The sequence below is a fragment of the Falco naumanni genome, chromosome 3 (genome assembly GCF_017639655.2).
Source record: "Falco naumanni isolate bFalNau1 chromosome 3, bFalNau1.pat, whole genome shotgun sequence".
Lineage (NCBI taxonomy): Eukaryota > Metazoa > Chordata > Aves > Falconiformes > Falconidae > Falco > Falco naumanni.
The window spans coordinates 99075502-99096728 of NC_054056.1; the positions used below are offsets into that span (position 1 = coordinate 99075502).

At 33.2% G+C, this 21227-nt stretch overlaps 1 protein-coding gene across 2 annotated transcripts in view; it reads right to left on the minus strand.

Annotated features, from left to right (window-relative positions):
- CSMD3 (CUB and Sushi multiple domains 3) overlaps positions 1–21227 on the minus strand; it is a 726030-nt gene that overhangs the window by 176649 nt on the left and 528154 nt on the right. For both annotated transcript variants that reach the window (XM_040588420.1, XM_040588419.1), the window contains one exon: positions 20943–21137. In XM_040588420.1, the coding sequence (XP_040444354.1) occupies positions 20943–21137 (195 nt within the window). The remainder of the gene's footprint in view (positions 1–20942; positions 21138–21227) is intronic.

Here is a 21227-nt window from a genome sequence, read left to right on the forward strand (position 1 = left end):
ATATTTACTTTAAAATGTCAAATGTTTCAGGAAGATAAGTTTCTACCCTGACCATCACTAAACATTACTGTTCAGAAATTAAAGATGGATCTAAGGACATGAAACCATAGCTACAGTGAATTTAAAATATTAATTTGATACAAAAATAAAACATATTATTGCCTCTGGAAAATATCTAGCCTTGCATTGATTGGTTGGATATAATAATTCTACCATGACAATGCTACCCATTGACTTTCACTTATGTTTACTTCAGCTATGTAGAGCTCATTGCCTCTGCAATGGTTTTACAGTGCAGTGATTTATTTCATTTCCTAATAACATCAAAATTTTAAATCTAAAGGCTGTGAAAATCAGAAAGTCTATTCATTATGCTATGCATTTGAAGGTCTACCTACAGTTAAAATTCTAACAGACCCGTAACACCTACAAATGTAAACTGTGTTATTTAACATAAAAAAAGCAACAAATGCTGAACACCATTTCCCTAGGAATAAAAAAATCCTGCAGAACAATACAAATCAACAAACCAACTAACAACAAAAATTTCAAAAGGCAAATGATATTTTCTAATGTAATTCTCCAATAGTATTCCGTTATTTTTTTAATAATGTTTGCTTAGACTCTAAAATACTGTATGACTTTCTGCATTTGTTTCTGTTTTAGTTTATTCTCTGACATATAAAAATACTGCTCAGTATGCTGTCCTTGTCCTGCTTTTCAGGATCAGCAATGGAACACTAATAGCAGAGAAAGGGACTTGATTGTGATAAGAATGTGATAAGAATCAGTGCGTTGATGCATTGCTCGCTGCTTCCTTGAAACATTATTAAGCATTAATGGCAAAAAGTTCCTTTTCTGTGTGTGCTGAATTTACTGTAATGGTATCTTGTCTTGAAAAATAGCACTCCTGCAGCCCTTGACAACAACGAAGTATGACCCACTCTGTATCTTGGTAAGCTTTTTTATCTGGAAGATTACCCATCTTGATCATTAGTATTCATGCACCTTTTTTAAAGAACTAAATTCTACCTCTTCATTGCAATGCATAAGTAAATAGACAACACAATATAAAATGCATTACCATCAGCAGTGACACCTTTTCTCAAATTCCAGCATACACTAGTTGTAAAAGAAGATCACTGCAGAGAGGCAAAATCACATAACAGAACCACAGATCCCTGTAATCTACACCTAACTGCTGCTATAAAGTAAAATTTTCTATAGCTCCAGCAAAACATTACAGGGTTAAAAACCTCTGCCACGTGCTTATTGTTCATGTTTGCCATCATGCCTTTGCATTTTAACAAAAAGAAAGAACCCCCCAAAAAAAAAAGAAAAAAAAAAAAAAAACCAAAAAAAAAAACTTGAGCAAAAAAGACGGGAAGAATGTACTATATAACTATGAGAATCAATCTCAAATCTCCCATCTTTTGAAGAAATGATTATTTTTGCTAACATATCTTTTTTTCTACAGCTTGAAACTTTTAATTCCTATTACTTTCAGATTACCTAATTTCTAGCTCCTACAGCTAAGATCTAATATAATACAATTGTAATTGCAGATTTAAGTGCCATATTGCACCATCCATTTTTAAGCAGCATTCCTCAATGGAATCAATGGGAATGCACATAAATGTGATTATGTTACAAATACAATAAGAAACTAAGTGCATAGACTCTGCAAAAAAAGGAAAATTATGCCTTGAAGAACTGCTGATGGGATACTGACTTTTTATCTAATGGGTCAATGTTCCAAAATCCAGACTAGGATAACTAATACTTAGTTGGTTTAAATGAGTGAGATAAGAAAAATAATTAATTGGTGACATGATGTATGTTTTTAGAGTTTAATATATTGTCGTGGTTTAACCCCAGCTGACAACGAAGCACAACACAAGCTCGCTCACCCCGCCACCAGCAGGATAGGGGGAAGGGAATTGGAAGGGGAAAACTGAGAAAACCTGTGGGCTGAGATAAGAACAGTATAGTAGTAGTAGCAGTAGTAGTAACAACAACAACAACAATAATAATAATATAAATGATGATGACAATAATAATATTAACAACAACAATAATAATAACAACAAAGAGAGATAAATAAACCCCAGGAAAGACAAGAGGTGCAAATGAAAACAACTGTTCACCACAAACTGATGTCCAGACAGTCCCTGAGCAGTAGCCCCAGGCCAACCTTCCCCCTAGTTTACTGCTGAGCATGACATCATATCCCCTTAGTCACTTGGGGTCAGCTGTCCTGGCTGTGTCTCCTCCCAACTTCTTGTGCACCCCCAGCCTACTCGCTAGTGGGGTGATGTAAGAAGCTGAAAAGGCCTTTACTGTAAGCACTGCTCAGCAGCAATGAAAACATCTCTGAGCTGTCAACACTATTTTCAGCCGAAAATCAAAACAGCCTTATACTAGCTACTATGAAGAAAACTGACTCTATCCCAGACAAAACCAGCACATATATTAAATCATTGATTGCTGGTTTTCCTAGTCTGATATAACACCATGTCATTTTGTTTATCATTTTTAACCCAAATTATACAATTTTCATTTGTAATGGTTTCTTGTAGTGCTTAAGTCAAGACCAATATACTGATAACGAGAAAATGCATATAGTGACTGATATATCACCACCAAGAAATAAAATAATGATAAAAAATAATGCAAAGGAAATCTTAACAGAGAAAAATGGTAGAAGAATTTCTTCTGAACTTTCAAATTACAGTAAATATTACTGTGGGTATCAGTCTGCAAATGTGAAAGTGATGAAGCACATAACATTGTTTTGACAATACAATGAATATGGAAAAGACAATCTGATATAGAAATATGTATTTTAGTTGCTGTTTGGGAACACAGACATACGTTAGAAATAAAAAGACACCAACAAATACAGAGAAAGCGAGTGCACCATCATACAACTGGAAAACAGTACCAATGAAAAAAGTATCATAAAGAATATGGAAACCTTCCATATTATCATGTCTTCAGTCTTTACAACACAGTTTAATTACGGTAAATAAAACTGATTTAAAAAATGACAGAGAAGCTCAGACTAATACATGTTAATAAAGTGGTTAGTTAAAGCAGAGGCCACCAGAAGCTAGCAAAATTCCCTCAGGAATTCAGAAAGTTATCAAAGCAGGGCCTTAATCATTAACTGAAACTGAAGTAATGATAATGTTATTGGAAAAAAATCCAAACCAATCTATTGCAGAAAAACTTAATGGATCAAATACTGATTGTGAGTTTCAATAGGAGATTGCTGTAGACAAAGACACCACTAAGCTAGACTTTCATGTATTGGACAGAAAGTATCATTTCTGATCCATTCAAGAGTGGTTAAGTCTCAATAAAAACATCACATTGAGTTTTTGCCCTTTTAAAAAAAAAAGGGGGGGGGGGGTGTGAAAGGAAAAAAAGTTTCTATTATCTACCAGGAAATTTTGAAATAATTGGTTTTGTTTAGCCTCCAAAAGAGAAGAATGAGACCATGGGCAAGCTGCTCACTTTTTGAAGATGTGGCAGATTGAAATAAAGATTAGAGAAATTATTTATTCTTTTAATCCATAAATTATAGGACAAGAAATAGTTGCCAACAACTTTGTTAAAATCAATTAAGTTTAGATGTTCTGATAACTGCTTCTGGGAAGTTATTGAATCTTTTGATGATTCCTGGAAGAACAAGACATATAAATATCTGCTAAGTATATCCGAGCAGACAAGAGACAGTACTTCACCTTTTTATAACTGGTTATATATCTATTTCTAGTAATTGACTGTAGCATGAGAAAGGAGTACATTCCAATTTTTTGGTGCTTCTCTGAACTGTTATAGTGTGATGGGCTGTTTTATTTTTTCTAGAAGAGGAAAGGTAGTATTTCATGTTGAAAGGTAAAATGCATAAAGAAAAAAAGGTTATGAACAAAGTACAAAACAGGAACATCACCAACAGGCACTTCTTCCAAAAATTAAAAACCTATCATGATCTTGAATTATAAAAAAATTTGTAAGCTTTCTGAAAGATGTATAATCAGGAAAACATGCCTTATATAGATAAAATCAAGGAACTCAAAATCTCTCTGAATTAGCAGAGAAAGATTATTTGATACATTTTAAGGAAGATACTTCAAGAGGACAGTACCTATTTCTTTTCAATAAAAACAAGCAAAAGAAAATTTAGCAGAAGCTAAAGCTAACTTTCAGCTTCTGCTTTTGTTAATGTATACGTGAAGTATATATAAATATATAAAATGCAATTAATCACACAAGCAAATATGCTATGCAAATTTATTTAACAGTTCATCAACTTTTACCTCTAAAACAACAAAATGAAAAACAGATCCAAATAACTTTTTATCTTCAGTTTCCATTCCTTGAAATCTTTAAACCTAAACTAAATGTCTTTCTGAAGGTATAAGAAGCAGATTTTATACAGCCCAATACAAAATACGGTTTTACATTTAGGGGCAAAAATTCAAAGGAGATATTTTTATATATGCATATATATATATGGTGTGTGTGTGCATATATATATTTTTGTGTATGTGTATACATAGTATAAAAAAATACAGAGGAGAATTTTAGCCTAGCTTTAAAAATGTTTGCTCTCAATTTAATGACTAATTATTATTAAATTTCAATTCTATTCCTGTTTTCCTTAAGAACTGTGGTGTACACAATTTTAAAGTTTTACATTATTTTCTTCAGTACTGAAATCATGTGTTGCTTAAAATTAGTTTACTGAATTTTCTCATTTTAGCCAAGTGTATGGAAAGTCTGAAGTGAATTTTCTGATATGAAATGAGATGTGGAAGAAGCTTGAAATCCTACATTTTTTTTTGCTGTAGAATGTGATCACAGCTGATGGCTCCTTCATAATATTGGCTGTTATTCAAATAGTGAAAAGATCATCTATTTGCAAAATTATTGCTTCCTTATTTCTTTTTCCTATATTTCTCTGAACAAATGCAATTATCTGGAAATGAGGCATATTTCTCTTTCTGTCCCAGTTAAGTTAATCTATGTTCATTTTAGATGGGCAATATACTGCAGAAGTGTAAAAGCAAAGTCCTGTGCTCCCATTTAAATTGTCAAAATATTAGAGAGGAAAATAAAGAAAGATGAGATTCCCACTTTTTATAACCCAAAATCTTATTCTATATAGTATTTCAATTTCTGTTGTCAGGGCAGAGCTACAGATCAGGAATTATTCATTACCAAAGCCTTTGGCCTGTAGATGTCAAATTACCTAGTAGTTAAGCATAGTCAGATACTAAATCAATATGTTTAATGTATTAAGATTTTATTGATAGAACTAAAAAAATAACCTGCTTGAAATTAGGTGTCATGTTAAATCCCTGATTAACAGATGCACTATAAAATTTTGAATCTAAAGTAGCTCTACTGCAGACAATTATTAATCTTAATTCTTTGTTTTTCTACTAATACTGCAACAAACAGCTTTCTTTAAGAAAAATAATTCAAGAGGTAGCAGTGGTATTAATTAATTTCCACTGTGCTATATAGTCCTCTAGACTCTTAAGTGATATGTACTGCACTATTTTTTTCTTAACTTTTGAAGGAAGTTTGTGGGGCTCATGAAGGCCTCACGGAGTGATCACATTGGCTTTCTGCAATAGGCAAAGGCTTTTTTTAACGATGCTTGCCTTTGTAACAAGGGACAAGATCTGAGGTCTGTCTGGCTTAGCGTTTCCAGGCAAGCTGGAAGATGGTGAGGTGCCTCCACTCCAGGTTTCTCACTGCACCAGATATCTCTGGCTTCATTGAACTAGAACTCCCTGAGATACTTTTCCAGAAGTCTGGCTCACTTCAGAAACACGCTCTGAATAAGGTTGTCGTTCATTTAAGCAATGTTTTATTTTCTTTTTGTGAATAATATGTAGCTAAAGTAGCAGGCTCTGAAAACGGAGCCATCCAATAAGAGAAAATGTCTAACATATTTTGTGCTAGAATAAAACTCTGCACTGAAACAACCTCTGCTTATAACAAATGGAGGTGGAACAGATCTTTGCAATCAGCCTGTGCCTCAGAACTGGTTCATTCCTTAGAAGGAGCACAGCAGAGTTACAGCTTCCACCACTGAAAAAGAGTAACTAAATAAAAAGTTAGAAATGCTTTTCAAGTCAACCATCTGTAGCAAAGCTTTGACATGATATTTAAGGAACTTCTGGAGGAAAACAAACAATTACTTTAAAACAATTTATCCACCAACATAGCAAATGAATAAAAAATAACAGAAGAGACAACTGGCAGTAATAGAGTCTTCTGGGGGAGACCGTTTCAGAGTCTTCCAAGTCTATTTAGATAGCAAGAGGAAAAAAGCATTACATGACAGATACGTAGAAGTAAAAATAAGTCAGAGATTAACAAAGCTTAACATATTTTTAGCCACAATAGCAGAATTGAGACACTGACTCATAAGAAAGTATGAATGAAAGATGTTGAAAGATTTACAGATCTTTTCACATGAAATAATCACCCCTTCCAATCAGAAACTTTTTTTTTTACTTTTTTTGGAAGCAATATTTTTTTGTCAGTTGTAATATTTCACTTGTATTATTTGTTTATTCACTTGGGCACTTTTTATATCTAAATTATATTTCATTATTTATTTGGTTTAAGAAAGAGTAATTCTTATTATTTGATGAAGAGTGTGATGACTGCTTCTAAGTCACTTGACAGACAATGCAGTTGAAGTCTTACTGAGAGCATTTTTTGTTTCATAACCTTAGTGGACAAGGAAATATTTAAAACATCTTTTCATTACGCAGGAGAAGAAACCTACTAAATGTGAGGATGAAATGATGAATTTTCTTAGAACTCACCAGATCTATCAGTTCATTTAGAACTGCACAGAGCCAAGAATCTACTTATTACTACAGCTGGTAAGTGATATAATCTCCTGAATCTTGTTTAAATAGTAAGATTCTCACTATTTTAGGGGTGGGTTGGCTGTAATGAGTGTATTACTTATTCAAAAACCATTAATGTTTATACTGCCCATCTGCATGTCTCTAGAACATCCCTTTACCCAAATGAGTTTTCTAGCACTAGCAGTGAATCACAGCTGCTACAAAGAATAAACTTTTTCTTGAATTATCTGAGAATAATATTATAAAATTAGAACAAAACCCTATAATTCATTAGGTTTCCAAGTGACTGATGATCACTTGGTTTCCAAGTGATTTCCAATATTTTGAGAGTGTACATGTATCAGCAGTTTGACAGGAAACTACAGTAATAGTTGATGAATTAATTTTACATTTGAGATCTGACAACTAAGATAAATTAACTAAAGTCACTGTATCTTGCTCAATCTCAGCTTTCTTCACCATCATTGCTGTTATGTTTGTAACACAGACTTTTAAGTTAATCTTAAGAAGATAGAAGTCCCCACTTTCCAAATTCCCTTCCTTAAAGGATTCCCCCTTCCAATTTTCAAGTGGACATGTGGGTGATTAAATTTATCAGTGAATTGATCTCTTGAAAGTAAATATCAGTTTGCTATAACAAACTGTTCTTAAGAGAAAAATGTCAAAACAGTAATTTTCATAGAGAATAAAATGCCATAGTACACCCAAAAAAATATTAACCCTAATAAACACAGTTCTGTGTTAAAAGGGAAAAAATCCATTAAAATAACAACAATAACAGTCACCTCAATTAAACTGCTTATTTCAATATTTCAATGCTAATTCAAGGTTTACACACGGTCATTCTCAAAGCAGTAGCAAATTAAGTCTGACAATTAAATAACACATCTGAGAGAAAAAGAAATATATACTGAAACACAAATAATCCAAACAAACGACAGCAGGAAAGCATCACTGCTTTTAGATACATATGTGTAAAGGAATAAAAGTTAAAAAGAAATAGATTTTCCCAGAGGACTAGTCATCTCACCCTGTGGTATTTGGGATAGACATGTGCAAGCACCTGTCTCTCTCAAATGGCAAGCAAAATGTCTTTTAATATTGCCATAGGTGAGGCCACAGATTCACGTTTCTTAATTCTAAGTTCCTAATACACAGCTGTCTAGTCATCTAAGCACTCTCTATGACCAGCAGAGAAAAAAACCCATCCTATTATTCCTACTGTGGAGAACTTTTGCTCTCAGCTACTAACCAAGATGTTGAAGTATCAGACTAAAAAAGGCACATAAGAGAGAAAAAAAAAAGAAAAAAGAAAAAAAAAGGAAAAAAAAAAGAAAAAAAAGAAAAACCATACACAACCCATAAGTACAATCATGTTCACATTAGAAGAAGATAAAACTAAATAATTCATCCCAGAACCTGAGGAACAAGGACCCAACTCCTGAAACACAGGGGAAAAAAAAAGAAAAACCAGGGTAAGAAACAATTGTTAACAGTAAAATAAACAATAGCCAAATTAAGTGGTCTATTGATTGAACAGTTATGAGCACAAGTATCAATTAAAAATATAAAATAAATAATAACATAAGACTAGCCTTTAAATGAAACAAACTGGCAAAAATGAAAATACCCACAAAACTCATTAATTTAACCTAGAGTGCTTTTACTATACCTGGTGGAAGTGGTTCTACATACCAAAGAAATACCATTTCTAATTAAGCCAGTTACATTATTCTGACATTACCAGTAGTGTCTCTACTTGATTTTGAATAACAGTGTGGCATGTCAGCACATAATAAGATATTTCAACCACTTGTTACAGATTAACATAAGACTAAGAATGGCCATTTTAATCAACATTATCAACATGGCCTCTTGCATAACATGAAGCACAGACTTTCACCAGTGTTAAAATCCTGAACTCTTACTTGACTGAGCGAAAGAATAGCTATGCATATTGCTTACGTCTTTTATGTGTAGCTTTCTGATTCTACTCTGTCCTGCTATTTCTTGAAAATTTATATTTGAAGCAAGATTACAACTACATTGTTAATTTCAAATGTTCTATGCATATCCATTGCAAATCAAGCTTTGGGTACACATAAGGAAAGCAAATGTCTAGGACAGCAGATAGACTAGGAAGGAGCAGGAGAAACGTATTTCTGCAAAAGAGGGAGGTCATGGTTTAAAATTACACAGTCTGACAGTTTCTGTTCCAAGTGAATACAGTGATGGCAATAAAACTTGGGAAGTCCCCAGCTTTATAGTTTTCATCATACTCCAAAGAACGCCTTTCTTTCAGAGCTGATTTTGTCAACAGAAGTAACGTGACCTTGTAAGTCTGAACGCACATTTAGATGAACATGCTGTCTATGTCTGATATATCCATAAAGACTTTTAATCAAATTTTGAGTCTATTTTCAAATCATTTCTGAAGTACCTAAAATTTCTTTTCTTTAACATGTTTAACTATGTGTCTCTTAGTTCTGCTCTTTTTTATAATCTCCACCAATTTTCTAACTGTGGAAACCGGGCATATGCTCATCATGGCAGATTTTTGACATGTTCATCACCTTCCACTACTCTGATAGAAAAGCTAATTTAACCTTAGGTTCAATATTTCTACTTCATATCTAGGCTCTTTCAGAACTACACAGAAAAGACTGTCTCATCTTAGCAACTTTCTGTGGTTCTGTTGATTGATTTTCTTTAGCATCTCTCTTATACAACTGCTTCAATTTTGACACATTCCTTAGAGCCAAAAAAAATAGTTCTAATACAAGACCTCTCTACTTACCTCAGTAATGTAATATAACAAACATAACAGAACTTTTGTTGTCACTTTAATAAATTTCCTGGGTTTCTCATCTTTGAAAAACTATATTAGTGGTTAGATTAGGTTCATATGTTTTAAGTTTGCTTCTCAAAACCCTGTTGGCCACACTTTTTACTACTCTCTTTTGAACATGCTTTCCTTTCCCTAGAATATGTTTTAACTACTATTAGATTCCTTGACCATGTTGTTTCACCACCTCTTTTGGTGATCCCTTTAGATTTTGCTTTTGATTGATGAGACTCTAAAATGGTATTTCTACGTGATTTCCAGGTCACCAGTAAATACTTTCCTTTTTGCTGTTTTCTTCAAATCAGTTCCAATGAGCTTCCTCACTTTAAGATAGCTCCCCAAATAAAGGAAAAAATTACTTTTAGGGGTTTTTTTTCTTTTCCTTTCCTCCCAGAATATCGAATTTGAGTGCATTATGGACACATTCTGACCACAATATTGTCACATCACACCACTGAGAAAATCTGTTCTGCTTTAGGCCAGCTGTTTCTCTATTCATTTCATACTTTTACCTTAATGCTGAAAAAAAAAGAAGTTAACTGCATCACTAATATTTGAACTGAGAATAATTAAAAGATCACTGCAATGTTCTCTGACCTTCAGTTACTTATATATACTCTTAACTATAACTCTAAATATAGCTTAACGTCTGAATACGTATTTTATTAAAAATTCACTCATGAACCAGACTAGTGTGTTTCCTGGCATGCTATTTAAGTAAAGCTTTAAAGTACCAACTTAGCGAATAACTGTTCATCAAACAGTAGAAAAACATAAAATGAAGTGCAATACAAGAGGGACAGCAATGTAACATTTTAAATGCCTAACAACAAAATAACTTTGGTGCTAGCTGGAGTACACAAATGTGTGTTAAACAGAGTTGTGTTTCATTATATTGACTTCTGTAAGCATACAGCTACACTTCAGGATAAAAGGACTAAAAAAAAAAAAAAAATGGTTCCAGCAAATACATAAGAATTAGAAGTTATGTTGTGGAAGATACTGTTCCTTCAAAAGACTGTGAGATCACAAAAAAAGCTCTTACACATGCAGCTTCTGAGTGAAACATCAAGAAACATGAGATCTTAATAGAGGTGGCTATCCTCTTTAAGCTGGATGATGATCTTGCTTACCATTGCTATAGTAGGTTGACTAACTACTGTATGTAGCCCAGTCAAGATGGAAAGGAACAGTGAATTCCATTTTAAAACAGTGCAGTCTCTTAATTGCAGGTTGTTCTATTCTGCAGAACCCTTTCCTAGTCCCACTGTGATAGTCAATGCGAAGATAGCAAAATTTGTGTAAAGAATGAAACATGAGCCTTATACATATAACCACCAAAACAGCCCACCTAATAAATCTTCCTCCAGTTGAGTGGGTTATTGAAGTCTTATTAGACAAGTGAGGACCTTCAGACTGCTGCCCAAGTTTAAGTTAGAAACATGCATATTTATCAGGTACAGCCAGTGCAGATGACTGGATTTGTTTCTTTAATTCCAGTTATTAATTAATTCACTTACCTTGATTACTGACTAATACTGCATAATCCTATCCTATGTCAGTGTCTTCCAGTCTTTGGAAACCAGGACAGGAAAATAAATATTTTCTTTTATGTGCAAAGAAATGGTAGGGTTTTATTTTTTTCCTTCTAAAAACAGAATACCCTGCAGCTATCTTGTCTGTTCTAAAAAATCTTTAAAGAAAAATCTGTATCTATAAGGTTAATGCTTTGTGCTGGTTTTGGCTGGGATAGAGTTCATTTTCTTCATTATACCTAGTATGGGGCTATGTTTTGGATTTGTGCTGGAAATAGTGTTGATAATTCAAGGAGGGTTCCGTTGCTGCTGAGCAGGGCTTACCCAGAGCCAAGGACTTTTCTGCTCCTCACCCCACCCCCACGAGTGAGTAGGCTGGGGCGCATAAGAAGCTGGGAGGGGACACAGTTGGAATAGCTGACCCCAACTGACCAAGGGGATATTCTGTACCATAAGATAACATGCCCAGCATATAAATCTAAGGGAAGAAGGGTGTGGGGTGGGGTGTCAGAGTGATGGTGTTTGTCTTCCTGAGTCACCGTTATGCATGAGGGAGCCCTGCTCTCCTGGTGATGGCTGAACACCGGCCTGCCCATAGGAATGGTGAATTAATTCCTTGTTTTGCTTTGCTTTTGTGTGCAGCTTTTGCTTTACCTGTTAAACATCCCTATCTCAACCCAGGAGTTTTCTCACTTTTACTCTTCTGATTCTCTCATACTACTAGGGAAGAGAGTGAGTGAGCAACTTTGTGGGGCTTAGTTCCTGATGGGGTTAAACCATGACACAATACAGAATCAAGCACATATTTACTTAACTAGTATTAAAAGCTGTTTTTCTCTCCAGCTCAAAATACCTGACGGAATAACCTTTTTTTAAGCAATAATAATGTTTTGCAATCTTCTACTGGAAAATTTGCATATTAAAAGTAAACAAAGAAATATCAATTTTTAACATGCTAAAAAAAAAAAATATCAAACTTTACTCTGCATTTTCACCTGTGCTTTCTATATGCTCTTACTGCCAAATAAATTAGAAAATGTATTTAGTTAATTTACATATTTTATCATTTACATGCTATTCTTAATAATACTGAAGTTCACTATTACATTTTCCTTACTTATTCATGTTTTTTATGCAAACTAATAGCTGCATCTAAGAAGACATATTTAAAATCATTGCTTGGATATACAAGCTTGATTTCAGATTCTTTTTTTATAGTAAAAAGTATAAAAAAATAAGGTTAAAAAAATCAAAGTTTATGTAGCTTAAACTATTTTCCTTTCTAAAATTTCCGTCATTAAAATATGCTTCAAAAAATTGGCAGCAGATTTAGTTCAACAGAAGATGAAGTACCTGGTTTTACAGTGCACTCTAACTAATCCCTTAAATACCTTGGAAATTAGGATTCTCTGGCAGCTGATTTTTATGAGATTGTTGTAACTGACTACTACTCTTCGTTTTTTATGCTTTATTTACCATTATATTATATTAGTGCTACTTAAATTAAAGCTTGGAATAATTACACACTGCATTTATTATTCAATGGACATTGTACAGCATATTATGGATTACAAATGTATATGGAAAAGGTCAGATGCTCAAAGTACTGCTTGGTGTGGGTATATATATGTGTCTGTACTTATTTTTAATTGTTTTCTGAGCTTTCTAGAATTATTAACATTTATAGTTCATTCTGCCAACATTTTCAAACTTCCTCTGATATGAAGAGAACAACAGCTTTAAGAAAAGCTGAGATTTTAACTTAATCACTATGGGGTTTTCAGTTAAATACCAGCTATCTGCATAGCCATATACAAAGATCATACTTTTGTTCCCTATTCCCAAAACCATTTGTGTATTCTACAGTAAGCAGTCAGTGGCTTGTCATAGGAAAAATGAGCCCACTATCTTCAAGAAGTGTATACTGATGACCAAATATCTACTTGATTACTGACAAATCTGCTAGGTGGAAGTTAGTTCTCTTTCTGGCTTTTTGACTTGATAGTTTTTTGTGTACAAAGGTCTTTCCATTCACTCAATGAGTATGTTCATACAGAAGGTTGTAGTGTGGTGTATATAGGTTAAGGTATACTCAGACATAGATGTCTACTCTTTTACTTTCTCAGCAACCTTCAAAGTGCTAAATATTTACATCTACACACAAAAAGTAACCTTAAAATCCCTCCAAAACAGCATTTGATATATGCTTTAATCTCAAGCAGTATTCCTTCCACACAGTGATTTCAGATATTTCACTATATTATTTCCCATGTTGCTGTTCTAAGTCACACCCTGCTGAGCACGCAAGCACAGTAAATCCTATTCCTGAAGTCCAGATGCAAATGAAAAAAAGACACCTTCCTAGCAATTTCTTTGAATCCCCTCTGGTGACCTTTTAAAAAACCTGTCTCTCTCCACTGACCATGCTGGGAGGAAAGCTTGGAATAGTAAAGCAATGGGAATACAATTATAAAAAAAAAACAGGCAGTGGAAGCTTGGGAACAAAAATTTAGTATTCAGAAGATATTTCAATCACACAAAATAAAATCCTTTATATTTTCTTTAAAAATCCTTCAATTGCCTTTTCATGTCTTTCTGACTATTAAGACCTAACTTTTCAGAGTATGTAGCATTTCAGTAGCATTTTACATATTCAAACCACAAACCTAATTGATTTAAATTATACTTTTAAGTATTTGGGTCATGTTCTATGTGATTTTATAAAACAGATGTGTTATTCTGGGCAAAAAGAAAATGAGAAATGTTTTTAAGTAGGCAACATATGACAATTTTAAATAAAGCATGCTGCTAAAGTGGTCAAACTGAACATTACTTTGGAACTATAAAACTGAGTCCCATTCACAGTATTCTTGCAGCTAACAAAGCTGAATGTTACTCTGCCTTCTGCAATTGCCTGAGTCATTCCTTACACACCTTCAGACTTTGAAACAGATTACATGGTGGTGGCCCTTCAACTCCTGACTTTAAACATAAACTATTTATCATCACTGGATTGAAACAAAACAACTGCTACCACCTCCCACCCAAAATAGTATGTAAGATCACTGTTGAAGATGTTCCAAACACATCTTTACCTGCATGACAGCCTTAATTCTGTCATCAATTAACTTTTCAATGTTAGATTCTTCAGCCTTAAATTTCATTTTTTTGGGAACATAAATACCACAACAGTTTATTACTTATAATGGTATAATAATTTTACACACAGAAATTAATTTTTAATAATTGTTTAATACTTCTGTATACATGCAGGCTATAGGACACTCTCTAATAATAAATGTAATTTTTATTATTTTAAAGGACTACTTTTCCTTCTTTACACACTTCATCTTGCCTTTTCTCGTGTGTGACTCTGTCCTTCACAACTTCAAGCACAAAGATATACAGTATTAACAGAGTAATTGGTGACATTGCACAGCCACTCGAAGGGGCTATGGTTTTTCCCCCACTCTCTACTGATTTTACAAGTTTTAATTGTAAAAATTTAGGGGAACTATTGAGTAGTTTAAAAATAAAAGCATCAAATTTGTCTTCTTGGTTTGTGGTGTACATTTCATAAAGTTGAATTCTCTACCTGCTCAGAGGTATTGTGCAAGCATGACAGTGCATGATAAAAGTGACAATATGAGGAAAACAATAGTTTAACTTGTATGAATGCTCATTTGAGTAAGGTTCCTGAGATAGCGAGGAAATCTAGTCTGAACAACCTTTCAGCATTGAAAATCCAAGAGCAGGGGACACAACTTGTTCACATGCCCATGGCAATTAATGAATTTCACTCTGTAATATCATTTATCTAGTCATAATTCAAATGTAAAAGTAGTAGGGATAAATTTATTTTAAAGTGTCATGCTTCAAGAGGAGGTAAATGGATACCTCCAATTGTGGCATGACCTATACCACCTCTTCCATGTGTTTTAATGCCTTCAGTACTTTTACAACCTTAATGGAATGCTAAGGTTGGTCTTTGCACTCTGCTGCACAGTAACTCTCTCAGTGCTTTTATTCCGTTCTTTATACCATGAACACCAACCATTTAAACTCATGTCATCCTCAGAATTTCTTGCCAAGGACCTTTCCTAACATGAGAAAGATAGACTTTGGACTTCTGAGAATTATTTTCAGATTTTGCAAGAAGTCTCCTTTGGCAAATATAAGCCATCCTGGCTTTGTATCCTTACTGCTTCTCTGCTTCTTTTCTACTATCTCATTCAGTCCTCTGCCATCTCCAAAGTATGAAAACAATGTGTTTATTGCACTTAATTCTCTGACACAGATAACATTATTTTAAAGCAAGTTAACCACACTGAGGAAAAAGCCTCTTGCAGAGAACTGCAGAAGTAAATATCTATCTGGCACATTGAACTAATGAAACAATGAATTAAAGTATAAGTGCTTTAGCAAAAATTAACTAATGAGCAGTAACAGTAGCCAACCTAAAATAGTTAACTAATATCCATATACAGTATCGGTGTAATCTAATCCTGAGCTTAGTTAAGTTTTAGATATGCATTCTATCTCTTCATTGAAAACAAGCAGTTTTGTCTAGAAATTTATTTTGTTTCATTGTTGGGTTTTTTTGGTTTCTTTTGTTTTGTTTTGTTTTTTTACTAAAGATGAAAATGTTAAATACCACAGATGGAAGTTAATGACTGTTAGGCTTCTAACAACTGCTTTGTGCCTTTCAAAATCTTCTTTTTTAATTGCTGATACATGATAGTTGAGGATTTGGAAATATAATCAAGCATTCTACACTTGTACTCAAAAAATGCAGAATGGGACAAAAATGTTAATTAAAGTTCCAACTGCTTTCATAAAAATGTTCACATCCACAGTGTTATAAACAGAAAAAAAGCACCTTAATTCTTACATGTGTAAATTAGACTATTACATGGCATCTATCTGATTGTTCTTTTAATATAGCTGAACATTTTTAAGTAGTGTAAATTAGATTATCTAGATATTCAACCTTGTCTTTGCCTACCTATCATAAATAAAAATCACCCAAGAAAGAACTTACACCTAATGTGCCTTACTCTTTTACCTTGTTCTAGTCTTACATGTTTATCTATGACAAGAACAAGAAAAATCTTTATAATATTGTCAATAATGGTGAAAATTATTATATTCATTTTTTTATTGCAACTTGTAATACTATTCAGTCTGACTATGATTTATCATGTGAAAAATTGGCTGACTAAAGTCATGGTTTCAAAAGACCACACTAGTATGCAATAACCACACTAGAATCGTACCTTCTCTATGTAAAAAGTGCATAAAAATGTGACCTTTAAAACCTCTGATTAAATAATCAATATTGAATGATTGATGAAAAAGACTCAACATTTATTATATTAAAAAAGAATAAATAGTAAGATACTTTTTTCTGTACAGTCTTCCATCCTAGAAGTTTTCAGATATAAACATGATCTGAGCTACCTCACACAGCAGCGACAAGTTGATACAGGTAGAAAGAAACAAAAAAGTCACACAGAAAAATAAGAATTACTGCAAATTAAACTAAGAGCTACTGTCAGAACCAAAACAAAGTACAGGTACTTCCTCTGAAATTTCAGTTTTCAGGAAAACATTTATTTGGGAGAAGATGAGGCTGCAGGCTCCAATTTTCCCAGATCCTAAGAATGCAAATTATCTGCCAGGTGATATAGCAGGTCCTCTCTCCTTCTTCATAATACCTATGCATCTGGTTTTTATCATGGTCTTTAATCACTAAACCACCATGGCTATAGTATGCAATTGTGTACATCAGACTAGGAATTAAGATTTCTTGTTGCAATCATACTTATGAATGTTTCTGTTGCTTTTAAATATCATGGTATGGAATTGCTCTGTGAGAAATCCCAGGACTTTTTTGGGTTTTTTTTTAAACAAAAGGCAAACAGTACTTATGAATATTCTGAATACTGAGGGTTTGTTACAAGAAAAAACTCAAAACCAAAACCAAATAAATCATAGGCCATCCATGACAATATTTAAGATTTTTAGATGTATCTTTCAGATGGAGATGTTGTGAAGCCTGGATTCAAATATTTCCAAGGATTAAACAATAGAGTATAATGAAACATAGAAATATTTTTTTAATGATCAATAAATGATTTCTTCTGGTAGGAACAAGGTTTTTAAACACAGTCATAAATGCAATTTCCCACTACAGGGCTTTTTGTTATTCTGTAAACAGTTGTTGTTTGCTACCAAAAATTTAAAATTAACTATAGTTGGTGAAGCTAAGAGAAATCATTAATCATAATCTCTGTCACAGTGATATTGCATCTGCATATGTTAATTACATCCTGTTCTTAACACCCACCATGAAATGCCAAATAACTTAGCATATTAGCCTGGATAATCTTTGCATGTGTTCATAAAAGAATGAAGCCAATGATATAGTCCACTTCCCATACTTATTAGAGAGGTTCAAGGTCATTTTTAATAATGATTTCAATCAAATGCAAGTCATGTCTAATGCACATAGGACTAAGTCATAAAAAAATATTAGGTGCCTAAAGGTACACTTGCAAACACATCAGCTTTATGTGCTGAGCAGATTTCAGAAAACTAGTCCTCTATGATCCTGAAAGCCTCTGCTCAGCTCTTATCTACCTCCAAAATCATCAGTTATTGACTTTCAGGGTCTGTAGATACTTATATTTTCTGGTTTTGCACATTTCCAGGAAAGTAAGTTTTGAAAGAGTAAGCAATTCATCAGCCAGCTCATGCTGAAGTCTGACCAGACTGAGAACATCAGTGTTCCTTAACAAACATTTCCTATGGGGCTTCATGTACCACAAATTTTCAGAGAATGCTTAAAACAATCCCAAATGGTTGACTTTCCAAAGTAATAAAGCCATGTTCTTAATTTTCTTTTTAATTCTGCATGGAGAATGTATTGTTGCCCACATTTTATGTAAAAGGTTAGACTTCAGAACATGTAAGACTGGTAACTCACTTCTCTATATGGGCCATTCAAACTCATCTACTATGTCTCAGGAGTATGTCTTAAGCAATGATGTCAAGTTACTCAGAATGGGTATAGAGATAGTACTCTATCCTTCTCTATTGAGATTCTACTATTCAGTGAATATATCCATATTAATTACAAGAAGAGTTTTTACTTAATAGAGTCTGACTTTGGACCCCTGTATCAGTTTCACCATCATGCTATCCATGTTATTTACCTAATAATTTTCTTCATGGAAATGAGCAAATATTACTGACACAAATTCTCTTAGAAGAGAAAAAGCTTTTCTTTGTTCTTCGAACTATACTTTACAACAGCAATTCTGTACTTTTTAAAGCATGTTCCTTCAGCCCAGAGAGCTATCTGGAACACTTAAAGTTCTCTCTTCCTTTCCTCTGACCTACTTAGCTCCAAATATGAGGAAAATGAGAATATTAATTTGTAATATTTCTCTTTTTCATATTCTGAGACTATCACTCCCCCTATAAAGCTACACGGCTAAATATGGCTCAAAGGAATTTAAAAGAAGAACCTGGATTCTAAATTCATATTAAAAATGTAAAAGTTCAGAGAGAACGATAGGTAACTTTTTTAAAAAAAGCTTTTTTTACTTCATACCTAAAACATTAGAGGTATAAAGGGTGTTCAGTTTCTAATTTTTATTTCTCTTAAAAATAAATAAGAAAAAAGCACATTTCATTATAACACTATCAGTTTCAATGGAGTTTCAAAAATACAACTGGCATAATGGAGGAATCTCATTTTTCTACTAAGCAGATTTTGTATGCAGGCAAGACTAGTGGTCAGGAGGTAAAATTCAGCTCTCAAACTATTTCTGCCAGCTCCATGTAATTGAAAACTGATCAACTGATACTGTCTTTCTCATAGCTATACAACTATTCTGTCATTCTTGACGTAAAACGCACAAAAGTGGAAAGAATGGATTACTTAGTAAAAATATATTACATCACAGCAACATATATACAAACCTTAAAAAAACTCTGAACTGAAGGAAAAAGCAATAAAAGGAAAACAAGTGAAAACTAAAGCTAAGGCATTTTTATGGCACCTACTCTGACATTATATACTAAAGAAGTGTCGGGTTTGTCATCTTTGAAATAAGGCTTTGTTCATCCAGGAAAGAAAACGGTCGTGTTAGAATCAGTGAGAGATACCCACTACTTCTTTTATTATGAGATTTTTTTTTCCCTTTTATTAAAATGGCAGTCCTTCCAATCAAAACACTCCCCCTTTCATGAATGTTAAAACAGATAGCACTGGAAGATTGCTAACTAGATTATAAGAGGCATGAATAGACACAATTATTGCATAATTGATAAAGAAATTCTTCACCTTTCATTACCCATGAAAAACACTTTCCAAAAGAAGGAAATCTTTCTCCCTTCATATACATCAATTTTCCTCACTGACTCCTACCTAGAAAACAACATTTGTATCTCATTTTAAAATGAGGAAGAAACTTTTTACTTCCATTGCACATAGTCTTCAAGTTTGAACATACTCCCAAAGTTTGCTAGGACCAGTTTTCCTATTTGATGCCACTGAAGTTTGGTGTTCAGTACTGTGACGGTTTTGGTGGACAATGAAAACACTAAAGTTCTTCAACAGCTTATAATATTGGTAATTCTTTATAGTTGACAATTTTTCTGTTTTGCTGCTATTCCACTATCCACTTTGCAATAGAAATTAAAGTACACATCAAAGAAAATACATATTATACTTAAAATAAATATATCCAAATTGGAAATTGAAATAAGAGTTTTTCTTGTCTTCAAATTATGAAAAGGAACTGAAATTAACATAATAATGAGTTTTAATTTTAACTTATAAAGCAAACATTAGTTTTATAATTTGGAATTTTTGTGGTTTTTATTAACATCTGGATACATAGAAGAAATTTTATGCTTAATCTTACTGAATATGTAAAAAGAATACTGGTTTGTAGTTTGCTTTGTTCTGCTTTGCTATGAAGTGGCCCTCAATTGCTGGTGGTAAGAATTAACATCAAATCAGTAAAAAAATTAAATCTTCTCTTAGAGTTTAAAGCTGAAAATGCTTATATTTGAGACAGTCAGTGGTAATTTAACATAAAGAGAGAAGATTCCTGAAATTAGTGCGTTCTTCATAACCATAGAAGTTTGAATGACTGGATCTTTAGTGCATTTCAAGGCTGAATTTTTCTAGACACCACATGTCCGAAAGGTTAAATGATGTATATACAAATATTTCACCTATGTGGTTTATAAACCACTAATAACAAAAAGAAAAAAACATATATTGTGACGTCCAGACTATACCTTAATGCTGTATTTAAATACATATATATGGTATATATCACTATACTCTGCTGAAAATTTATTAATTGAAGAATACAGGTTGGCGTAGAAGATGACGTTACTATTAACCTCTATTTGCAATAGTAACTTGTAGGGCTATTTATCCAACGTTACTAAGAACACAAATCAGTATTTATCATGAGTTATTAAATGTTATTTTATTGAATATATCATTGAAAAAGGCTTTGCCCTAAAAGAGAATTTTATTAAAATTGGTTATAATTTTGTACCTGTTTTTTCCATATGACAAAGCAAGAACAATAACAACGGCAACTATAATAAATGAAAAACTGCTCTTACCATGACAACTGGGCAAGGCTCTGTTCCAGCCAGGTCTTCCATCATCTCCCATGATGCATGTTAGTGTAGAATATCCTTGAAGAACATAACCTGCATCGCAGTAATATGTGACAGTTGACCCCAGTTTATAATCCATACCAAGTCTTGTTCCATTCATTATATTTCCAGGATCAAAGCAAGATTCACGCAGCTTTGCTATAGAGAAAACAAATGCAAACATAATTCTAAATATAACCTAAAATGTTACTAATATTCTCTGGAGTTTTCTCAAGGTCTTCTTTGAAC